A 19590-nucleotide genomic window follows, 5' to 3' on the forward strand; every position below is an offset into this window, starting at 1 on the left:
AGTGGCTGGACCTGGCTCCTAGTCCCCATTCTACCACATAAAGTCAGGCTGATGGAGTTTCTGCCCTTTCCCCAGATGTAAAATAGACATTCATTCATTCATTCTCATATGCTCAGGGCACAAACTCAGAAGAATAAGACACAACTCATGTCTTTAAAGAGCTCTAGTTGAGGAGGTAAGATGTATAAACAAAAAATGACAATACTCTCCAACTCCTGTTAATAAGGAGACCCAAGCAATCCCAGTGTACCTGTAGGTGGCAATTGATACATTTGCCTCCCTGTTGAGAACGTAAGCTCTCAGAAGATGAGCTGTACCACATTCATTTCTGGGTCTATGGTTTCTAGCCTAGTGTCTATCATGTGGGGACATTAAATAGATATTTCTGTGGAATGAGGGACTTGATAAACAAAATGAGTGAATGTAGCCAGGGTCACAGGAGCACAGAGACAAGAGGTACGCAGGCAGACGATAAGGAGAGGGTTACTTTGTCCCAGATTTTTTAAGAAAGACTAGGAGCTTGCTGAGCAGAGAGGAGAGGAAGGACATTGCTAGAGGAGGAAGCTGCAAAGGCAGAGACACCACCGCGTGAAGCCCTGTGAGGGTAAGAGAAACCTCACCTGGTGTGAAATGGCTTGGGAAGGGCCTGGGTGGGGAAGCGAGGCGAGTGAAATGGTTATTCCTGAGCAGGCTGCAGGGTGACCCTAAGCTTGTTCCTGCTCACCAGTCCCTTTTCCCCAGCCCCCCAAACCTGGCCTCTCATTGCCCCTTGGCTCCTGGGATGCAAACCTTTTAATATTAGTGGAAAGCGTTACTTCTTAAGCTTTAATGTGCTCAAGAAACACCTAAAGGTCTTATTAGAGATGCAGATTCTGATTCTTAGGGTCTGAGGTGGGGCCTGTGACTGTGTTTCTAAGGAGCTCCCAGGTGATGCTGCTGCTGCTGGTCCTGTACGGCAACGGTAACTAGGGAGGCTCTCCTAGCCTCAACTAAGAATTCCAAAGGCAAAAGGAAACTACCTTCTTTTGGATTATTTGTAACACTCTTGTCCAGCAGGGGAGGTAATTGAGTGTTGTCTGATAAAATCTTCAGGGATAAATGGCACTGGGTAGAAATGCCAAAAATAGGGCTTCATTCCACAAATAGCCCATCTCTGATACTGGTGTCTTTGTTCTGTAAAATACCTCTATGAGTTTCTGCCTCCCAGGCTTTTATTGGCTCCTGGGGAAAGCATACTGTTTTCGAGCAAATGGGAATCTGGGGGCCCAAGTGAGCTGTGGGGAGGTTCTGGGGTAGCTCTCCCCCTTACGCATCCTGCCAGGAAAACCCTCTCGTGATCTGGCGCCTTCTGCCCTTCGGTCCTGGAGGGCTGGATTGGACAAAGCCTAATTTAAGTTGTGTATCTGTTTTCTCTTGGCCAAATTCTGGATAGAGGCACAGAAACTTCTGGATCCATTTCTTTTCTTTCTTTTTTTTTAGTGGAAGTACAGTTGATTTACAATGTTGTGTTAGTTTCTGGTGTACATCATAGTGATTCAGATACAGACATAGGGATATAAACATTTTTTTTCATTATCGTTTATTACAAGCTATTGAATACAGTTCCCAATGCTAAACAGCGGGACCTTGTTGTTTATCTATTTTATATGTAGTAGTTTGTATCTGTTAATCCCAAACTCCTAAATTACCCTTCCCCTCTCCTTTCCTCTTTGGTCACCATAAGTTTGTTTTCTGTGTCTGTAAGTCTGTTCCCGTTTTGTAAATAAGTTCATTTGTGTCATTTTGGGATCCATTTCTTATCTCAGATGTCCCCAAGATAGAAGCTTCTAGACCCAGTGTGAGACCAAGTGAGCCTGGAAAGCAGCTTTCCTGTGTCTTACAGGAACCCTCAGTTGCATGAAGAAAAAGGAGGAGGCCGGCTACGTCAAACCAAAACTCTCTGGCTGACATGTGCCTGCGGCAGCATGGGTGGCTGTGCGGCAGACTGGGTCCTGGCCCAGGGGCTGGTGCAGGAGCTGAGGCCCCAGCTTGTGCTGTCCATCCCTCTGGGCACACCTGTGAGCCAGGCCGCTGCTGATGGTGGAGGAGTCCTGGGCCTGAGGACTGTGGCCCCTGGAAGACACTTTTCTCCCTAGGCTGCCCCGTCTCTCCTCTGATTTTCTTTCCTTCGGGCTGTGAGCTCTGTGAATGAGCCACCAGCAGCCAAACTCTGGTGAAGTGAGTGACAGGCACTTTGGCGGCAGAGTCTGTGCGAGATGCAGGTACGGACAACCCTCGCCAGTGTGGGGAACCACAGAGGCCTCCTCTCCATCCTCTGCCATCAGCACCTGCCACCCAAATTCGGCCCACTTCCCTCCTCCCAGCCTGGAACAGCTTCAGCGGCCTTACCTAGATTTCACTACCTTCACGATGATGTCGACAAAGTCACATCCCTCTCCAAATTCTTTCATTCACTCATGCATTCAGGGTGCCTGTGTGTAACTGTGCGTCACCTGTTTACTGAGTGTCTGCTCTGAGCCAAGCACTGTGCTGGCCTTCCATTTGGTTTCTCCATGTTCTGCCTCTTACCACCTTCTTTACACACACACGCACATGCATGCAGAGGTCCCCCGCTTCGTCTATTCCAGTCTTCTCTTCCCTGTGTCTCTAGACAGACCCAGGGAAGGAAGGTCTCGTGTCTCCTCCCCTTGGTAATAGGCAATGTGGACTACTGGAAACGCCTGGTGTTTCCCACAGACCTCAGTTTGGGTCCTGGCTGCGACTCTGCCCTTAACTATCATAGGTGACTTGAGTGAGTTAGGCCCTATCAGCCTCTCTTTCCTCATTGCGATTTTAAAAAAAGAGACAAAATCAGCTATTCCAGGCTTACATCTAAGTAGAGATATCCTTGGTAAAGACTTGGCACAGAGTCAGTGCTCTAAGATGTTAGCTGCTCCCTCTTCGGAGCATCAGTCGCCCATCGCCGGTGCAGGCGCAGGTGACTGTGCACAGGAGCCTTTGTTCTGCTCAAATGTCTCCCCAAGAAGAGTCGGGGGTCACCTTCTCTGCTTGGGGCCAACTTGGCACTCTACCCCAAGTTCTCCTGCTTGTGATATTAGCCTCCTTTCCTTTTTCAAAGGAAATATTTTCAAACACACTGCAAAAGAGAGAACTGAATAATGAACCCTTGGCATCTTTCACCAGTTTTGACAATCAACAGCAGTATCTGGCCTTGTCACCCCCACCCCACTCTTTTTTTTTTCCCCTAGAATATTTTAAAGCAAATTCCTGTCATCCTGTCATTTCACCTATAAACACTCCAGTGTGTTTAATAGATACAGATATTAAAGAATATAACCACATTGTTTTTTTTACCACACCCAACAAAATTAAGAATTATTCATTAATATAAACTAACGCCCAGTCCATATTTATTTTTTCCCAATTATTGCTGTAATGGCTTTTCACTGTTGGTTTGATTGAATCAGGATTCCCCAAAGATTCACATTAATTTGATTGTAAGTTCACTTGGGTGTTTTTACACCACCCTGCTTTGATCTCTTCTGTTTTTTGGTGGAAATGCTACAAAAATGAGGAAGTTCTTACTGCCTGAAAGTCTCCTGACTCACTTCCCCGAACCCTGTCCAAACAGCACAAACACGAGCATCTCCTTTTTTGGGTGTTTTTAAATGACAAAGAATTCACCCCTTTCAGGAGCTTTGAAATAAATGGGTTCCTCAAACAACCTTCAAACCCCAACAATCACCCAAGTGAGGAAGAAAGGCAGGACCCGTTTAGATCTTGCTTTAGAGGGTAAACATTTCCGAAGAACTTCGTTCTTTGTGGAAAGACTTTTTTATGCCCTCCCACCTGCTTTTCGAAATCCACCAACCACAAAATTTACTCCATCCCCTTTTTTCTCTCTCCCTTTCACACTCCCTCTCTCTTTTTAGCAGCAACATACAAGCCGGCCATATTAGAGAGATGGAAATAAAGCCTCCTTAATGTTTTATGTGTCTTTGAAGTACATCCGTGCATTTTTTTTTTTTTTAGCATCTAACCATTCCTCCCTTGTAGCCCTCGGCCCCTCAAATCACCCTCTCCCATATCCCACCCGACTAACATCTCAGTCTCTGAAAATGCACAAAGATGCCTGGCTACCTCGCCCTGCCTTCAGTCTCACGGGGCTCAGTCTCTTTTTCTCTTTGGGTAAGTTAGACCGCACACCTGCATGCTCCTGAGGGTCCAGAAGTGCAGCCGCAACAGGAGGAGGATGGGGGCCGGGGGGGGGCAGGAAAGAAGACAGTGCTGGAGCTTCCCTTCCGTGTCCTTGGGAAGGGAGGTTCCCGGGGTCTGGGGGAGACATTGCTGGGGACTGCATAGCGCTGGGACTACCTGGTCACAGAAATGTTGGGTCAGGGGATCTGAGTGTTCCTTGGGGGTGTCAGTTGTCAACAGGGGTGATTTTTCTTTGGATTTCCCTGAAATGGACCTATGAGGGGGTGGGGGCAGAGTGTAGGTTAATCTGCAGAGTCGCTTCGTGGATTTTCTTTTTCTTTCTTTTTTTTTTTTTTTTAAAGCTGCTGAAAGTGTGGGGTCCTGGGACTTAATGCCCTCTTAAGGGGCTTCTTTTGTGAACCTTGATCTTTGGAATCTGGTGGGTTTAGGATATTAGAAAAGGGTATATGTGGGAGTTGGGGGCAGAAAGTTGAGTCTAGGTCTGGCTTCCTGGAAACCTGTACCACTGATTTGTTGCAATGTGTGTGGGAGTAGTGGGGAGGCAGCCTTGAGGACTGATCTCTGGATTGGGAGGAGAATTGCTGAAGATGGAGAAAGTCTCTGGTTTGGGCCAGATGGAGTGGAGGAGGGGTCAGGTGAAGGGATCAGAAAAAAGAAGGGAAAAAAAGAACTCATGGTCTGAGTGTGGCTGTGGCCCTGCAGACCAAGTCTCAGAACTGTCCAGCCCTGCCTTGCAAATGGCCTGTCAGGTGATTCAAATGCTAATTTCATACTTGGCCATTCCTGGACTTCCTGGTTGGGAGGTGGGCTAGAGAGTTGTTTGCAATCCTGCACAAAGGTAGTTTCTTTCTTGTTCCTAAACTTACTCGTTGCTGGCGTAGCAATTAGGATCCAGTCCAAGGGTCGTCAGTGGAAATATTCCCCATCACAAAGGCTCTCGGTCTCACTTCCTTTCTCCCTCTTTCTCTGGCACGCTGTGCTGGATATTGGGCAGGGGTGCTAAACAGAGACAGCGCAGGGCCCCTGGCAGCCTGCAGGATAAAGCCTATTAGCTTTACTGAGTTATCAGACATAGTGACGACAGAGCAGGAATGTTATGGAAGCTCAGGCAGTAGAAAGAGCATGAGCCTTGGAATCAATCTGGGTTTAAAGCCACCTTTGTCATTTACTTCACACTATTGGCAAGTTGGCTCCATCCCTCTGAGCTCCAGTTCTTTCATGGGTGACCTGGAGAACAGCTACTGCCTGGGCTCTTTGTGAGTCTGGCACATAACTGGGGCTCAGTACTAGTCATCTGTATGAACGCTTTTCATGGGCCTGTGCGCTGTGTGTCTTGTTTGGTCCTTATGGTAATTGGTAATCGTATGAGGCAGATACGTTATTATCCTCATGTTACAGATGAGGAAACAGGCACAGAGCAGTTAAGTAACTTGCCCAGTAAGGTCACGGGACTAGTTTAAAGGGAGCTGAGATGTGAACCCCTGCTTATCTGACTTCAGCTCATTCTAACCACTGAACTCTACTGCCCTCCATGTTCGAGAAATGGTGCTGCTATGTTAACAATAATTTTAATTATTTAATCAAAGAATCTCACGTACAGGCAAAAGGAGGGGAGCTGGGTGAATGACCAGTGTGTAGGCAGCTGGGGACAGAGGACAAGCGACCTCCTTTGAGAGCTTCCAGTGGGAAAGAGGCAGCCTTATGAGAGCCTTATCTTCATGAAGAAAGGAAGGGAGCTCAGGGAGCAGCACCAGGGTGTGGCTCAGGGGAGGATGGAATCTGGAGTGAAGAAGTCAGGGCACGGGGGTGGCGGTGGGAAGAGGCTAAAGCCTCGGCAAATCTGGGTGGGGGGAGGACGCAGGAGTAGGGACCTTAACCTTGCACTTGACTGCTGCTGTGATGAGGCACGCCCTGGTACTCCAAGATTGGGGGCTCAGGTGGACAATGGAACTTTGGTGGTCGTAGTGGCATCAGTCCCCAAGATGGAGAGATGCCCCAAGTGACAAGGGAGGGGGCTGTGTCAGGGGCTGGGTTTGGGAGGATGACTATGGAGCTGACAAAGGGAAAGGGGACAGCTGGGCAACCTGCTGAACACACGACAGAAGTGGACTAGTTTTCAGTTAGAAACAGTCCAAACGATTGGTCTTCCCTAGAGTTTTTCTCCACAGTCACTGGCCTGGTTACCAAAGTCTGGGTCACGTGAGGGGAGGCCTAGGAAGTGGTCCTCGCTCGAGCCCACTGCACACAGACACAGAGGGGAAGGTGCCTTCCGTCCTTTCTTCTGTGACTTTCATTGAGTGCCCTCTGTGTGTCATATACTGTTTTGGGTCCAGGGATACCAAGATAAATAAGCATAGCTCCCTAGAGTCTCTTGAAGGACTTAGGCATGTAAACAAATTACAACAACACAGCATCATATAATTACCGCTAAAAATGTAATAATAGCAGCTTATCTTTGCTAACGGCTGACCATGTCCCAGGCATGCTGTGAACTTTACATTTTAGTAAGTCATTTAATCCCCACCAGAGCCCTAGAAGGTAGGTCCTACTGTTGTGTCCCATTTTCAGGTGAGGAAACTGAGGTGCTGGGAGGTTAACCATCTTGCCTAAGATCAGACCAGGGTGTTAGACTTGGCCACGATGCTAGTCTGCTCCCAGCCTGGAAGCGATAGAAGCTGGGCTGGGGAGAGGGCGCAGGCGCTGGGGAAGCCGTCACTGAGGCTTATTAGCTGGGATCTGCAGGGTAAGTAGGAGGGCCCAGGTGCAGCAGGGTGAACGCACTTCCCAACCCAGAGCAGAAACATGTGCAAAGGCACGGAGGAGGGCAAGATGGAGTTGTTTTCAGAAAAGTAAGAACTCTCGGGTCGCTGGAATGGTGGAAGCGTGAGGGCTGGGAGCTGGCAGGAGATAAGGCTGGGACGTCGGCTGGGCCCAGATGGCAGAGGGCTCGGAAGCCTTGCCTGGGAGCCCGGACTAGATCCTGAAAGCAACATGGGTCCAGTGGAGGCTGGGGGTGAGGGTGATGAGGACAGGTGTTCTCATGGCTGCTCGGGGTGAGGTGGGGCCGTGGGGGCGGACTGGCCTGGGAGAGGAGACCCTGAGGCGGGGACGAATCTGGTCTGAGATCAGGAGACAGGCTGCGTGTCACACGCACCCAGGAGTCAAGGGCTGCCCAGGAGACAGTGCTCTGGAAGGGTGGGGGATAATTTCTCTGCTTAGACCCACATACCCTTTCTCTTTTTTTTAATGAAGAAGAAAACAAACCTACCTCATAGGTTGCTGTAGGGATGGAAAGAGGCATGAGGAGGATTAAATTCCAGTCTCTGCAGGAAATAGGGTTTGACAGGAGATGTGCAAATTGTGGTCTCTGCAAGATGGGCCAGAGGTGCCCAGATAGATGCCTTGGAGAAGGTGAGTGGGTCTGGGTATTGGTGATGTTTTGGAACGAAGCTCAAAAGCCACAACCTTACTATACCCCTGTTGATCATTTCCTTTCTGTGAGTTGGAAATCAGGAGACCCAGGCCCCAGACCTGGTCCCAAATGGGAAAACCAGGAAGACTGTGGGGTCCCTGAGTGCAGAAGTTCCTTTAAATAGGACCATTGCCCTCTGGCCAGACTGCCTGGAGTGAGTTTGGGGTGGACGGGGAGGCTGGCAGGTATGCAGCTGGACCTGCCACGTAGACAGCAGGAGGCCTTGTCCCTGGGACGCCTTGGAGCAAAAATCACACCCTCACCCAGCCTCGACCCCTCAACGGTCTGTCTGGAGCCTGGCAGCCTGGGTTCAAGTTTAGCTTTTGTCACTTAACCAGCTGTGAACGTGGGCTATTCATTTAATTTCTTCGTGCTCCATTTCCTTATCTGGAGAGTCGGGGTGATAACAGGGATATTGCATTAGACGAGGTCATATCTGTGGGGTCCTTAAACAGCGCCTGGCACGCAGTAAGCACTCTGTTGTTACTGTGAAGCCCTTCTGTGGCCCTAGCTGTGGATTCGGCTACCTTCCTGAAGCAGCAGAGTTCACCAGGAGCCCAGGATTTTGCTCACAGCTGTGCCCTCGTTGCTTGATGATTTTCTTATCTTTAATGAGGGTCTGGATTGGTGAAAGGCCTCACACCCTTGCCTTGAGCCTGAGATCCTGGTGAGGCGTCAGGCGGAAGGGGGTACCCTGGACTAGGAGTCAGGAACCATGATCCTGGCACCAGCTTGTCCCCATCCGCTGTGTGTCTCTCTGGCTTCACCTTCCTCACGGTTAAGACGGTGGGGCTAGATCGACAAGCTTTCCACCTCTGGCTTCCTCTGATTTGCTGACTCCCTCCTCCTCTCTGCTGTTGGGACTTGACAGTTGACTCCTCTGACCACTAGAGGGCACACGTGTCCGCCTGGTGCCTCCTGCGGGACAGGCTGCAGGGATGCGGGGGAGGGACCCGCATTGCACCTCTCTGTCTGCCCCCTTCCTGCTGGCCAGAGAAGTCCCCTCGCTCCCCGTGGGTGGCCTCCCACACAGCAGAGGGCTAGCTCCTTCGAGATGGAGGGAGCTTCCTGATGGGGTTCAAGGTCTAATTGGAGCGATGTTGCGAGCTGGGGCAGGCCAGAGGCAGGGATGGGTCAGCCGGATTCACGGGACCTATTTCCTAATGCCACTTAGAGGAGGCTCCTTTCACTCAGGAGCCCTGGGAAGGAGGCCGACCCTTCCCAGGGACGGTGCTAGAGAAGCAGGGTGTTCCTGGGATAGGAGGTAAGCTCAGGACAAGGCCCTGCCAGGCTCCTTCCCTGCAGATTCCTCCGCCTCTGCAGAGTAGGAGGGGCGGAGATGGCATTTTCAGCGCACCTCCTCCTAGGCTGGCGCTGTACTAGGTGCTTTCATAATGGCTGTGGAAGCGGGGAGATAGGAGCCGGGCTTTGTTCTCGGGGGCCCACTCGGCCTCCTCAGTTCGTTTTCCCCTGATGAACACTGCAGCGCACACCTGGAAGCCCCGGCCTTGTTGATGGGGCCGCATGCCTATCCCTCTACTGGGGCTGCGTCCTCACCTCTGGGGCCAGCAGTTCAGAGCATCTCCTGTTCTTAAGCCCTGCCTACTGGCCCTGGTCATTCGTCCCAAGGGATGGGGATAGTCCTGCTTCCAGGCTGGAGTGCAGCCGCTTTGGGACCCAGCAGCTTTGAGCAACAAAATCATTTGCAAAATCAGAGTCCCCTCCCAGACTGCTGCCATTAGGCCTGGCCCTGTGCCAGATCCCAGAGAATCCCAGGGAGCTGCCCTGAGGGGTCCATCTCCTAGGTGCCCCTGCCAGGAGACTGCCCCAGAAGCCCTTCCTATTTAGGGCATAGATCTTGAGGGGAATTTAGGCTACCATTGTTTTATATATTTTTTTCTTATTTAATTGTCATAATAACCCTGAGAGGTAAGTGTCATCAGCTGTGTTCTACAAAGGACAGGACTGAGACTCAGAAGGGGAAAGAATTTGCCCACGTTCTCCCAGCTAATTGAAGGCAGAGCTGGGATTGAACCCACATCTGTTGAGAACTCCATGTCTGTGTTAGTCCCGTATCAGTAGGGCCCTGGCTGTCACCTGGACAGCCTTCTAGCTCCACCCCCCTCTCCCCTCCCCAGGCCCATCCCCTAGCGGCTTCCTACCTCCCTCAGAAGAATGGCGGCCTCATACTTACCTAACTCTGGGACCTCAGGTCCCTTCCACTTGCCCCCTGGGTCACTCTGCTGGTTGTACCCCAGACATGTGACGGTCATTTCAGCCACTGGAACTTTACTCTTGATGTTCCACTGACTTGGAACTTGATTCCTTCAAAATTTCAACCAGCTCACTCCGTCACTTTAGTTGGGGGCTGTCTGCAGGGCACCCCTTGGAGCAGCCTGCCTGGACCACCTGATGTCACTCTGCACCTGGCTTTATTTTGCCATGTATCACTACAGTCTTACCTTATCCCTGTTAATGTCTGTCCTCCTCCCTAGAACATAAGTTCCTCATTACAGCACCTCTGCTGGCCTCCATCACAGCAGTAGCCCCCCCATCCCCACCCCCGTGCCTAGACTGAGTGCCTGGGGCATAGTAGGTGATTTAGAAATATTTGGTAAATGGGTGAATGAATGATGGATGCCGAGTATTACTGTTTATCCTCTGTAAAGACTATTATTCTTTTGGGATAAGGTTTTGACAGTATTGGCTGAGAATCTTAGAACTCACACATGGACTAGAGTGAAGGAAAGGAGGTGCCTAGGGTGCAAAATTTAAGGAGGTATTTGCATGCCCCCGAGAGAGGGCACGGCGTTAAATTTTGTGCCCAAGGCTTTCTGCCCCGTCGTGGGGGTTGCGGGGGGCACTGCAGCTTCGGCTGGAAGAGCTTTGGCTCACTCTCCTCGCCCTAGACTCTGCCCTGCTTAGGATGCCAGAGTGGGATGGACCTTTCTCAGCCCCAGCACTCAGGGCTCCTGGCCGGGTGCTCCCCAGGGGATTCCTCAGAAACGTGCTGTTCCCACCCTGCCGCCCCTGCAGCCTGTAGCAGCTCCTCACTGTGGTGTTTCCAGGCCTGGCGTCTAAAAAAGGGCCTCCTGTCCTTGAAGACCCATCAGTTGGTCCCTTCGAATTGTGCTGACTCTTCTGGGGCATCTCCTCTCTCCTGCTGCTCGCCTGTCATCCCTGCCAGAAGCCTGGGGTAGTTAAGGGGCTGGGCTGGGCGCAGGCTTTACTCTGGCCCTGGAGTATAGAGAGCGAGGCCTTCTGAATCTCCACCTGTCCTCCAGGCTGCCAGTGCCCTGGGGACACTGCAGCTTCAGCTGGAAGGGCTTTGGCTCAGCAGAGATGGCTGGAGGTGGTGGGGAAGAAGGGAAACTGAGGCCAGCACAGTGCAGGCCCTTGTCCAAGGTCTTCAGCCAGCAGGTGGCCATGACAGGGTGGGGGCGGGACAGCCAGGTGGAGGGCCTGCACCACTATGGTCCTGGAAAAGACTTGAGGCCATCAGTCCCTGGCTTGACAGATTATTTGGACTCTCTCCACCCTAGCTTCGCTCTGCCCCCATTTTCCCCAAGGGCCACATCAGGTACCCCTCATGAGCTTTGCCCACCTGACCCCTGACTAATTCCAGCCGTAAGAGCCCCAGCCAGCTGCCATGGCTCTGTTCCACTCCCTACCAGGTGCAGAAGGCTTGTCCCCTCCCTGGCCCTGTCAGCCAGAATCCTCACCAGCTTTGGCTTTGTCCTCAGTGCCACCAGGGTGGAGCATGGAAGTCACAGTACCTACCATCCTCAACGTCCTCAATGGCTCTGATGCCCGCCTGCCCTGCACCTTCAACTCCTGCTACACAGTGAACCACAAACAGTTCTCCCTGAACTGGACTTACCAGGAGTGTAATAACTGCTCTGAGGAGATGGTGAGTCCTGGGAGGAAGCGGGGGTGGGGGAAGAGGTGGGAGCCCTGCTGCAGGAAGCCCACCTTTCCCACCACCTGTCCCTGCGCTGGACCAGGACCCCGGGGAACCCTGGTGGGCTGTGCTCCAGAGGGACTTGGCAAAAGGTGTGTTGTCACGCCTGGGTGACCCTGGGAGGGTGGCAGAGATCTGGAGGTAACTGCCTCTCTTCCTCATACAAGGGGGCATGGGAGGAGGGGCATCCTGCTGTCCTTGCAGCTCCTCGCTCATCCAGTACCCCTATCCTGTCCCTCACCCCACTCAGTTTCTCCAGTTCCGCATGAAGATCATTAACCTGAAGCTGGAGCGTTTCCGAGACCGCGTAGAGTTCTCAGGGAACCCCAGCAAGTATGACGTGTCAGTCACACTGAGAAACGTGCAGCTGGAGGATGAGGGCACCTACAACTGCTACATCATGAACCCGCCCGATCGCCACCGCGGCCACGGCAAGATCTATCTGAAGGTCCTCATGGAAGGTGAGGGGCTGCTGGGGGACCCCTGCCTGTTTCCACCCAACTCCTCTCAAGCAGGATTAGCTGGGGCTCCTTGGGAGAGGCTGTGCCTTCCTGAGGGATATGCTGGGTGGAAAGCACCCATTTTATTTCCTCTGGTCCTCAAGGACCTGGGACTGTCTCAGAGAGTCCTTATGACACTATCCATCATTATCTTAATCTTAAGAATCCTAAGAACAGCTTCCATTTATTGGACACTTTCTCTCAGTCATAGGTAGAGCTAAGTTCTCTATATGCATTATCTCATTTTATCCTCATAAAACCCTATGAGGGAGGTACTATTATGCCCATTTTACAGATGAGGAAATTGAGGCTTAGAGAGGCTAAGGAAGTTACCTAAGGTCATGCAATTGATAAATTGTACAATCAGGACTCAAACTGGGTCTATCTGATGTCAGTGTCTGGCTCTTAGATAACTGCATTATACTGCCCTTCTGGGGCTTTTAGGTGCCTGGGATTTGGGGGGGGGGTCTTAGAGGTCAAGAGTTGATTTTTGGCTTTGATTAAGTGACTTCCACTGAGGAGAGTAAAGTCAGAGCCACTGCTCGCGTCCTGGGGGGAGCAGAGGCCTGGGGACAAGGCCCCCTCTGCCAGCCCAGCGCTCAGTGGGTCTGTTTCCCCTCCTTCTCCAGAGCCCCCTGAGCGGGATTCCACGGTGGCAGTGATCGTGGGTGCCTCCGTCGGGGGCTTTCTGGCCGTGGTCATCTTGGTGCTGATGGTAGTAAAGTGTGTGAGGAGGAAAAAAGAGCAGAAACTGAGCACGGATGACCTGAAGACGGAGGAGGAGGGCAAGACGGATGGAGAGGGCAACGCGGACGATGGCACCAAGTAACGGGCGGGCGGGCGGCCAGCCCGCAGCCCCTCCCTCGTGTCCTGTACTCCCCCCCCACTCCGCCCCGCACACTGTGCCCCCGCCTGCCCTCTCTTGGTGTGTTTCCCTCCAGCCTGGATCCCAGGGCTGTCCTGGGGTCTCCTGAACCCCTCCCTTCATATCCCGCACCCTGTACCAAGAATGACCCACCTCTCTTTCATTCGAGAAACCTGCCGGCGTCTGGGACGTGTGGGCCCTGGGAGGGGGGAGGGAGTGGCGCACTCAAAACTGCCGCCCCCCCACCGAGAGGAGGCGGGAGGCCTGTGTGAGGGTCGCAGAGAGAAAGGGGAGGGGGAGGCCAGCTGTCCAGCCTGCCCAGTGCCTGGACTGGTCTGGTGGCGGCTTCAGAGGGGACCTCAGGTCGGGCGGCTCTGCTGGGCGGCCTCTAGGAGGCCTGGGCTGTGGCGTCGCCCCGCTCCCAGCCCTGGGCAGCCCTGTCAGGCTCGGCGTGGCCGTAGGTTCCTGTAACTTGGGTGGGGCGTGTTGAAGGGACGACCGTGTATTTCCTGGGTGTTGGCGGGAAGCTGGGGCTGGAGGCAGCTAGAGGCAAGCCTTGGCCCCGGGAGCTGCCACCACAGAAGCCTCCGGTTTTCCGGTGGCTGCTTAACCCCTTCAGGTGTTTGGGAGAAAAGCACCGAAGGGCTGCTGAGCTGCGCCATGGCGGGCCGTGTCTCTCAGGGTGGTGGTCGCTCTTCACCACAGTTGCCCAGTAATGGGGCGAATTTCAAAATGAGCTGAGGGGTGGAGGGTCTGGGAGGGGTGGAAGGCCGACCGCCTTCTCCCCCAGGGTGGCCGCCATCTGCCTGGGCCAGGAGCAGCCATGAGGAAGGGGTGGGAGCCACGCTGAGGGGTCGGTGTGCAGAGAGGGGGCCGCCCTTGGGGCTTTGGTTCAGTCCCCCCCCCCCCCGTTACCCTCAGCAGGGTTTCATCTGGCTTTTGGCCCTGAGGGGAGCCTTGGAGCCTCTGAGGCCCTGTGGCCACATCACATCTGAGCCATGCTGCACCCTCCCCAGCCCTGACAACGCTCCCTGTGGGGGACAAAGTAGCGCTGGTGGGGGGCCCACTTCCACTGCCATTTTACTCACATGAAGAGGGAATTGCTTAAGCCTCAGGGGTGGGAGGGAGATGGAGAGAAACTGCCTTGGAAGACCCTCAGAGATCGACTAGCCGAGTGGCTCAGACTAACAGGTGGGGAAACTGAGGTTCAGACTCACAGTAACTGAGAGTCCTGCGTCTCCTCTGGTTCCTCAGTTTCCAGTTTGAATCACTAGAGCCATAGCTCTCCCGGTGGGCTGAGAGGGAGGTAGGGGGGCAGGCTCTGTGGACAGGGAGTTGAGGGAAGTGAGGAGAGGGAGGTGGGCCCCTCCAGCCCTGCTCACCTCCAGGGAACCCAGCCCCTCCAGGCTGTGACAGAGGCAGGGATGGGAGCAGGAGGGCAGGGATGCCGGCAGTGCCCCACCCCGACCCCAGCTGACCCCCTGCTGCACTTCCTGGCCTTTCCTGGGAGCTCAGAGCTCAGGCCCTGCCTGGGCTGAGGGAGTCTGGGAAGCGGGTGAGGACAGGACTGTGACAGCCCCAGGGAGCATTCTCTGTCTCTGCCCAGCAGATGGCCCGTTTGGGGAGAGAGCGAGAGCTTATGGAAGACTCGGTTTAATTCACTTCAGTATCCATTGATTGAGCATCTCCTCTCTGCCAGGCACTGAGCCAGGTGCCAGGGATGCCCACAAAGCCATAACAGAGTTGGGAACTGCTAGGTCAGCTCTGTGGGGACCAAGATTAATTTTTTTTTGGTGCATCTAATTCCACCTCTGCAGCCACTGCTTCCAGGGCTGGAGTTGGAGAAGGAGGAAGAGATTCCAGAATCTGGGCCCTGGGAAGGGAGGAAAGAAAAGAAGGAGGGAAGATAGTACAGGGAAGAGGGTGACAGGCCAGGCAGAGCGGGCACAGAGTAGGGGATGGGCAACCGACCAGATAGCTCCTGGATGGGGTGGAAATTCTAACTCATCAGTACTTAACTGCCAATCAACACACTGCCAACGGGGGTGGGCTAAGCCCCCGGGATGCCTGGGGTGGGTGGACATTACCCATCCTTGGAACCAGCCAGCTGAGAGGGGAGAGGTGTGTGGTGGGCACCCTCATTCCAGCTGAGACCAAGGGTGGTTGTAATAACACTTCTGCAGCTTGCAGATTTCACTTTTTGGCAACTTCTTAAGTGCTCTCCTCTTTCCAGGATGAGTGAGGATCTGTGTGGATGCTGGGAACTTTTTTTTTTTTCCAGGACTCATAACATTTAGGGGAATTATTTGCAGGAATCCCTAGGTTTATTCTAAGAAATCCTAACTCTAAAGAAGCCCAAGACTTCTGAATTCCTTCCTTTCCCTGCCCTGACCCAGAGGATCCTAGGGAGAGCAGTTCCTCTCCAGGGGTCTCAGGCGCCTGAGCAGATGGGGATGGGCCGGGAACCGCCTTTGTCCCAGGTGTCCACCCTCATATGCACTTTCTTCCCAAGCCTCTTAGAGTCTCTTCCTGAGGTCTCACAGAGCTGCCTCCCCCCCCCCACCCACCTCAGGCAATGAGGTTGGGGAAAAAATGGGGCTTCTGTGAGTAGAGGTGGGAGACCGGTGGGATGTTTTCCCAGCACCCTGCTTCCCAGTGTATACCAGCAAGCTGTTCCTCTTCCCCGCACGGTGGGGCTCAGGCCCTGCTGGTGGCTGCATGTTCCTGTCACTGCGCTCTGCGGGGTGCAGTCTGCTGGTTTTCCCAACTGCCCCTGCCTCTCCTGCTCTCTTGGAATTCTGTCCCTTCCTCCTAATTAAAGGGCCACTGGAGAGAGAGATGAGCTGGCCAACCCATGGGATTTAGCTTATAAGAACAAAGCACACCTTTTTCAGGACTGAAATGCCTTGAGGTGCCTTGGAACTGGCTTTGGAAATAGCTACCCGCCCCCCTAACTATGGATTAATCACAGTTATTCCCGATTTATAAAAAGGAAAAGCTGATGGGATCCATATTTCTCCCTGTGAGTCTCCTGGGCAAGGTTGGGCTGGTAAGTATTTGCAAGCTCAGGTTAAGCAGATGGACAATTGAAAACACTGGCCAGGTCCAAAAGGATAGTCCCAGGCCATAGGAATGGCTTGGTTCAATTGGAACGGGTGATGAATCAAGACATTTTTCTTCCTACTTATGTCTTAAGATAGACAGCCTGTGTCTCTTGCTGTGCCTCTTGTTATGTCTTCCTTTATTGAAGCTTACTAATGCATTTGTACATAGTCTATATATAGATATATTATACATACAAATATAAAACATCTCACTACATCCACTCCAAAAGTTACATTGGCAGAAGGTGGGGGGGACACAATCATTTCTCAACATTTTGCGTTAATTCACCAAAGGCAAATTATAGAATGTTCTTATTGCTCTTTGTGCACTCGAAGGGGGAAAACACAACCACGTATGCACTTTCTAGGACTCGTGTGCTGTAAGGTGGTTGGAAGAGAAGGCGGGGAGAGAAACTTAAATGGTCCTCTGTGACCCAACAGCTGTGATATGTCTGCTTTTGGGAGCAGACTGAGTTCCTTTCGCAGTTTGTCTCATTGCTTGGATTTATTGGCTTCAATAAACAGATCATCTCCCCTGAACATCCCTTGAGTGTGGCTTTTTTCAGGGGTGCAGAGTGGGGCAAGTTGAGGCAGTGCCAGGATTGTGACAGGGACTCCTGATGGTCCTTTCCTGGTGCTCCCATTGACGCTGCCAGATCCCCATCAAGGACGGGGTCATTCTACTCCCCTCCTGTGGTCAGATGTTTCTTCTTTTTCCCTCTTTGCCTTCCCAGAATCCTGGGGCCCAGGATCTTGAAAACATCCTGGGGACAGGGTGGCTAAACACCCACTTCTTGGAGGGCTCTTGGTTATTCCTGGGAGATGCCAACTTTTTGAGCCCCCGAGACTGTTACACTGCTGTTGTCTCTTCTTTCTGTGGGTGGATGGGTCAGCCTTCCTGCCCCTGTTTCTAAGCTGTATCTGACTAGGCAGACGTCTCTTTAGCCTGCTCTGGACTCAAGAAAGAGATGACAGCTGGTGCAGAGTCTGCCCTCACGCAACTCCACGGATGAGGGTGTCTGGGGGAAGAGTCAGGTTGCTCACGTCTCCTCTGCAAACTGCTGTATCCTATTTACGTGCTGCTGAATCAGCCCTGAATTCAGGAATGAAGGCAACCACCTGGCCCAGAGACACATCCAATCTTTTCCCCTTTCGCTTCCTGTTCTTATGTCTCTCTTTGTATTTCTCTCCCTCCCCCGCCGCCTCTCTCTCTCTCTCTCTCTCTCTCTCTCTCTCACACACACACACACACACACACACACACCCTTTTGCCTAGGAGCCTCACCTAGATAAAAAAAGCCTCAGCTTTCTGAATGGCAAGGAAATACTGAAGTGGTTGCTTTTCTCCTGTTTTCTTTGTCATTTCTGCCCGCTCCTGGTACCTCAGAGACCTTTGCCAGTGGTTAGTGTTCAGATGCACTTAGAATATTCAGGAGGAGCCGAACATTCGTAGTTCTAATGCCTACAAAGATCACAGCTGCTTCCCGAGAAAGAAGCCAGGTAGGTTTCAGCATTAAACAGAGGCGGCTGGTATTTGATAGAACCAAAGCTACCTTGGTTTAAAAGGATGCCTGCCCTTGGAGCCTCTGAGTCCTTCCAAGGTTGGGATGTCAGAGAGGATGCTTCTCTACTTAACAGACAAGGAAATTGAAGCAGGGGACTTGGACTGAGGAGCAGAAGGCACTGGGGATGCCAGCTAGTTCCTTCCGGGTGGACACAGCCTCTCCCTCGGTCTAGGGCTTTTCTCCCAGAACACTGGGAGGATGCTTTGGAGCTGGGCGTGGCTTCTGGGAGGGTTGGATCTGGTTCAGGCATCTCCCCTAGACTGATGTTCCTTGGCCCAGCCTGCTGCGGGCCTGGTGGGGTCATTCTGATTGCAGGATGAGCTGCCTTGTTGGGGAAGGGCTAGCTCCCACCCTGGCACTCAGGATTGCTCACGGGCTTCCCTTGTCCCCCGACTAAGGGGCAGGTGTCTGTACAAGAGCATCTCAATTCCCACTGCCCCTTTGCTTCTCCCCAGACCCCCTGTAGGGTTCAGGCTCGGGCACAGCCACTGGCCTGCCCATGGCCTGCTGCCCTGGAATGCAGGTCTGTATGTGGAGGATTTCAGAGTCCCTAGGACAGGCTTTGATGGCCAAAAGGAGTGGGGTGTGAGAGTAGATTTTTACAACATCAGAGACAGGAGGGGTCCCAGAGACTCCTGGACCAAGTCTTCTGACTGTCCTGAATGGGAAACCGGGGACCAGCTCAGGAAAGTGACTTGCTTAGGGTCCCATGATGTGTCCAGGACAATCCAGGCTCTCCCAGCAGCTCCGGGTCACCTGTGCTTTCCACAGCCCACACCCAGTGTGGGCCTGGTGCTCGGCACAGCTCCTCACTGCAGCCCACAGCAGTCCAGGCTCCTGCCTGCCCCTCCCCAGCTGGGCTTGAGCTGAACGAGAAGAGGCCCCCATGCTTCCTGGAAGGGCTCCCTTTTTAAAGCTGAAGTTCAGAGAGGGAAAGGAGTTTTCCCAAAGTCACACAGTTGGCTAATTACAGAGCCCGGCTTTAGCTCCCATTCCGAGTCCCACCTGCACACCCCAGTAGAGTGACTTCCCTGTGCTGGTTTGTATACGGTCCCTCTTAGGCCACTTGTCTCTCTCCCGTCTTGCAGGGGTGGGGACTGTATTGAAAACACTTCAGGCGAGAGGAGGCTGGGACAGTGCCTGGTGGGCTGTGGGCTGGGCATCTGGGTGCACAGGAGCATGGGACCCCCAGGTCTCCTGCCCTCCTCCACTGGCACTTCAGGGGCTCAGGGGGTCCATACTGGCAGGGCCTTGGCGGCACTGCCCCCACAGACCTCTCACCCCACCAGGTTCTAGTCATCCCTGGCTACCATGCTGATGTCCAGGGTGCCGACCACCTTTTAGGACAAACTCCGGCCGCCCAGTGGTTGAAAGCTGCAGAGGGTCATGGGAAAGGAAGTTCATCTTAGAACTCTATCCTGCCATCCTGACTCGGATCATCAATTTGGTCCCAAAACAGATTAGTCTAGCCCAGGACCCCACGCCTCTGCAGGGCTGAGGAGGCCTCAGTGTAGAAAAGGGAGAAAGACTGGGATGGAGGTGCTGGGAATGGGTGAGTTGGAAGTGGGTAGCCTGGTAAAGCAACTTCTCCTTTTCTCTGGCAAAAATGACCTTGAGTCCATGAGGTACGAGGGGAGGCAGGCAAAGGGCCACTGGACTCTCAGCTTGGCTACTTGGGAGTCCATGGGAGGGGCTTTGCCTTATAGCCTTGGCAAAGTCACCTCTGTCCCAGCCACAGCTGCCTCTGCTTCTCAACGGGGATGCTTTCCCTGTAAACAGGTGGCAAGCGGACTAGGAACTGTTTGCCTCAACAGATTGAAAGCTCCCCCTGTGGACAAATGGGCAAACGCAGAGGGTGTGTTCTGCCAGGAGGGGAAGTGTGTGTCCCAGCTGATGGCCAGCACA

General features: G+C 53.0%; 1 protein-coding gene across 2 annotated transcripts; it reads left to right on the forward strand.

Moving 5' to 3' along the window:
- Nucleotides 1–1009: 1009 nt before the first annotated feature.
- On the forward strand, nt 1010–16660 carry SCN2B (sodium voltage-gated channel beta subunit 2). Of its 2 annotated transcripts, none has more exons than XM_072953944.1 (4): nt 1010–1061; nt 11434–11600; nt 11902–12112; nt 12781–16660. In XM_072953944.1, the coding sequence occupies exons 2-4, from the start codon at nt 11451–11453 to the stop codon at nt 12978–12980; spliced, it is 561 nt and encodes a 186-aa protein (XP_072810045.1). In that variant the 5' UTR covers nt 1010–1061; nt 11434–11450; the 3' UTR covers nt 12981–16660. The 2 variants fall into 2 exon arrangements, with proteins under 2 accessions (XP_072810045.1, XP_006207837.1); XM_006207775.4 differs by lacking the exon at nt 1010–1061 and adding an exon at nt 3941–4188.
- Nucleotides 16661–19590: the final 2930 nt, after the last annotated feature.

The sequence above is a fragment of the Vicugna pacos genome, chromosome 33 (assembly GCF_048564905.1).
Source record: "Vicugna pacos chromosome 33, VicPac4, whole genome shotgun sequence".
NCBI lineage: Eukaryota > Metazoa > Chordata > Mammalia > Artiodactyla > Camelidae > Vicugna > Vicugna pacos.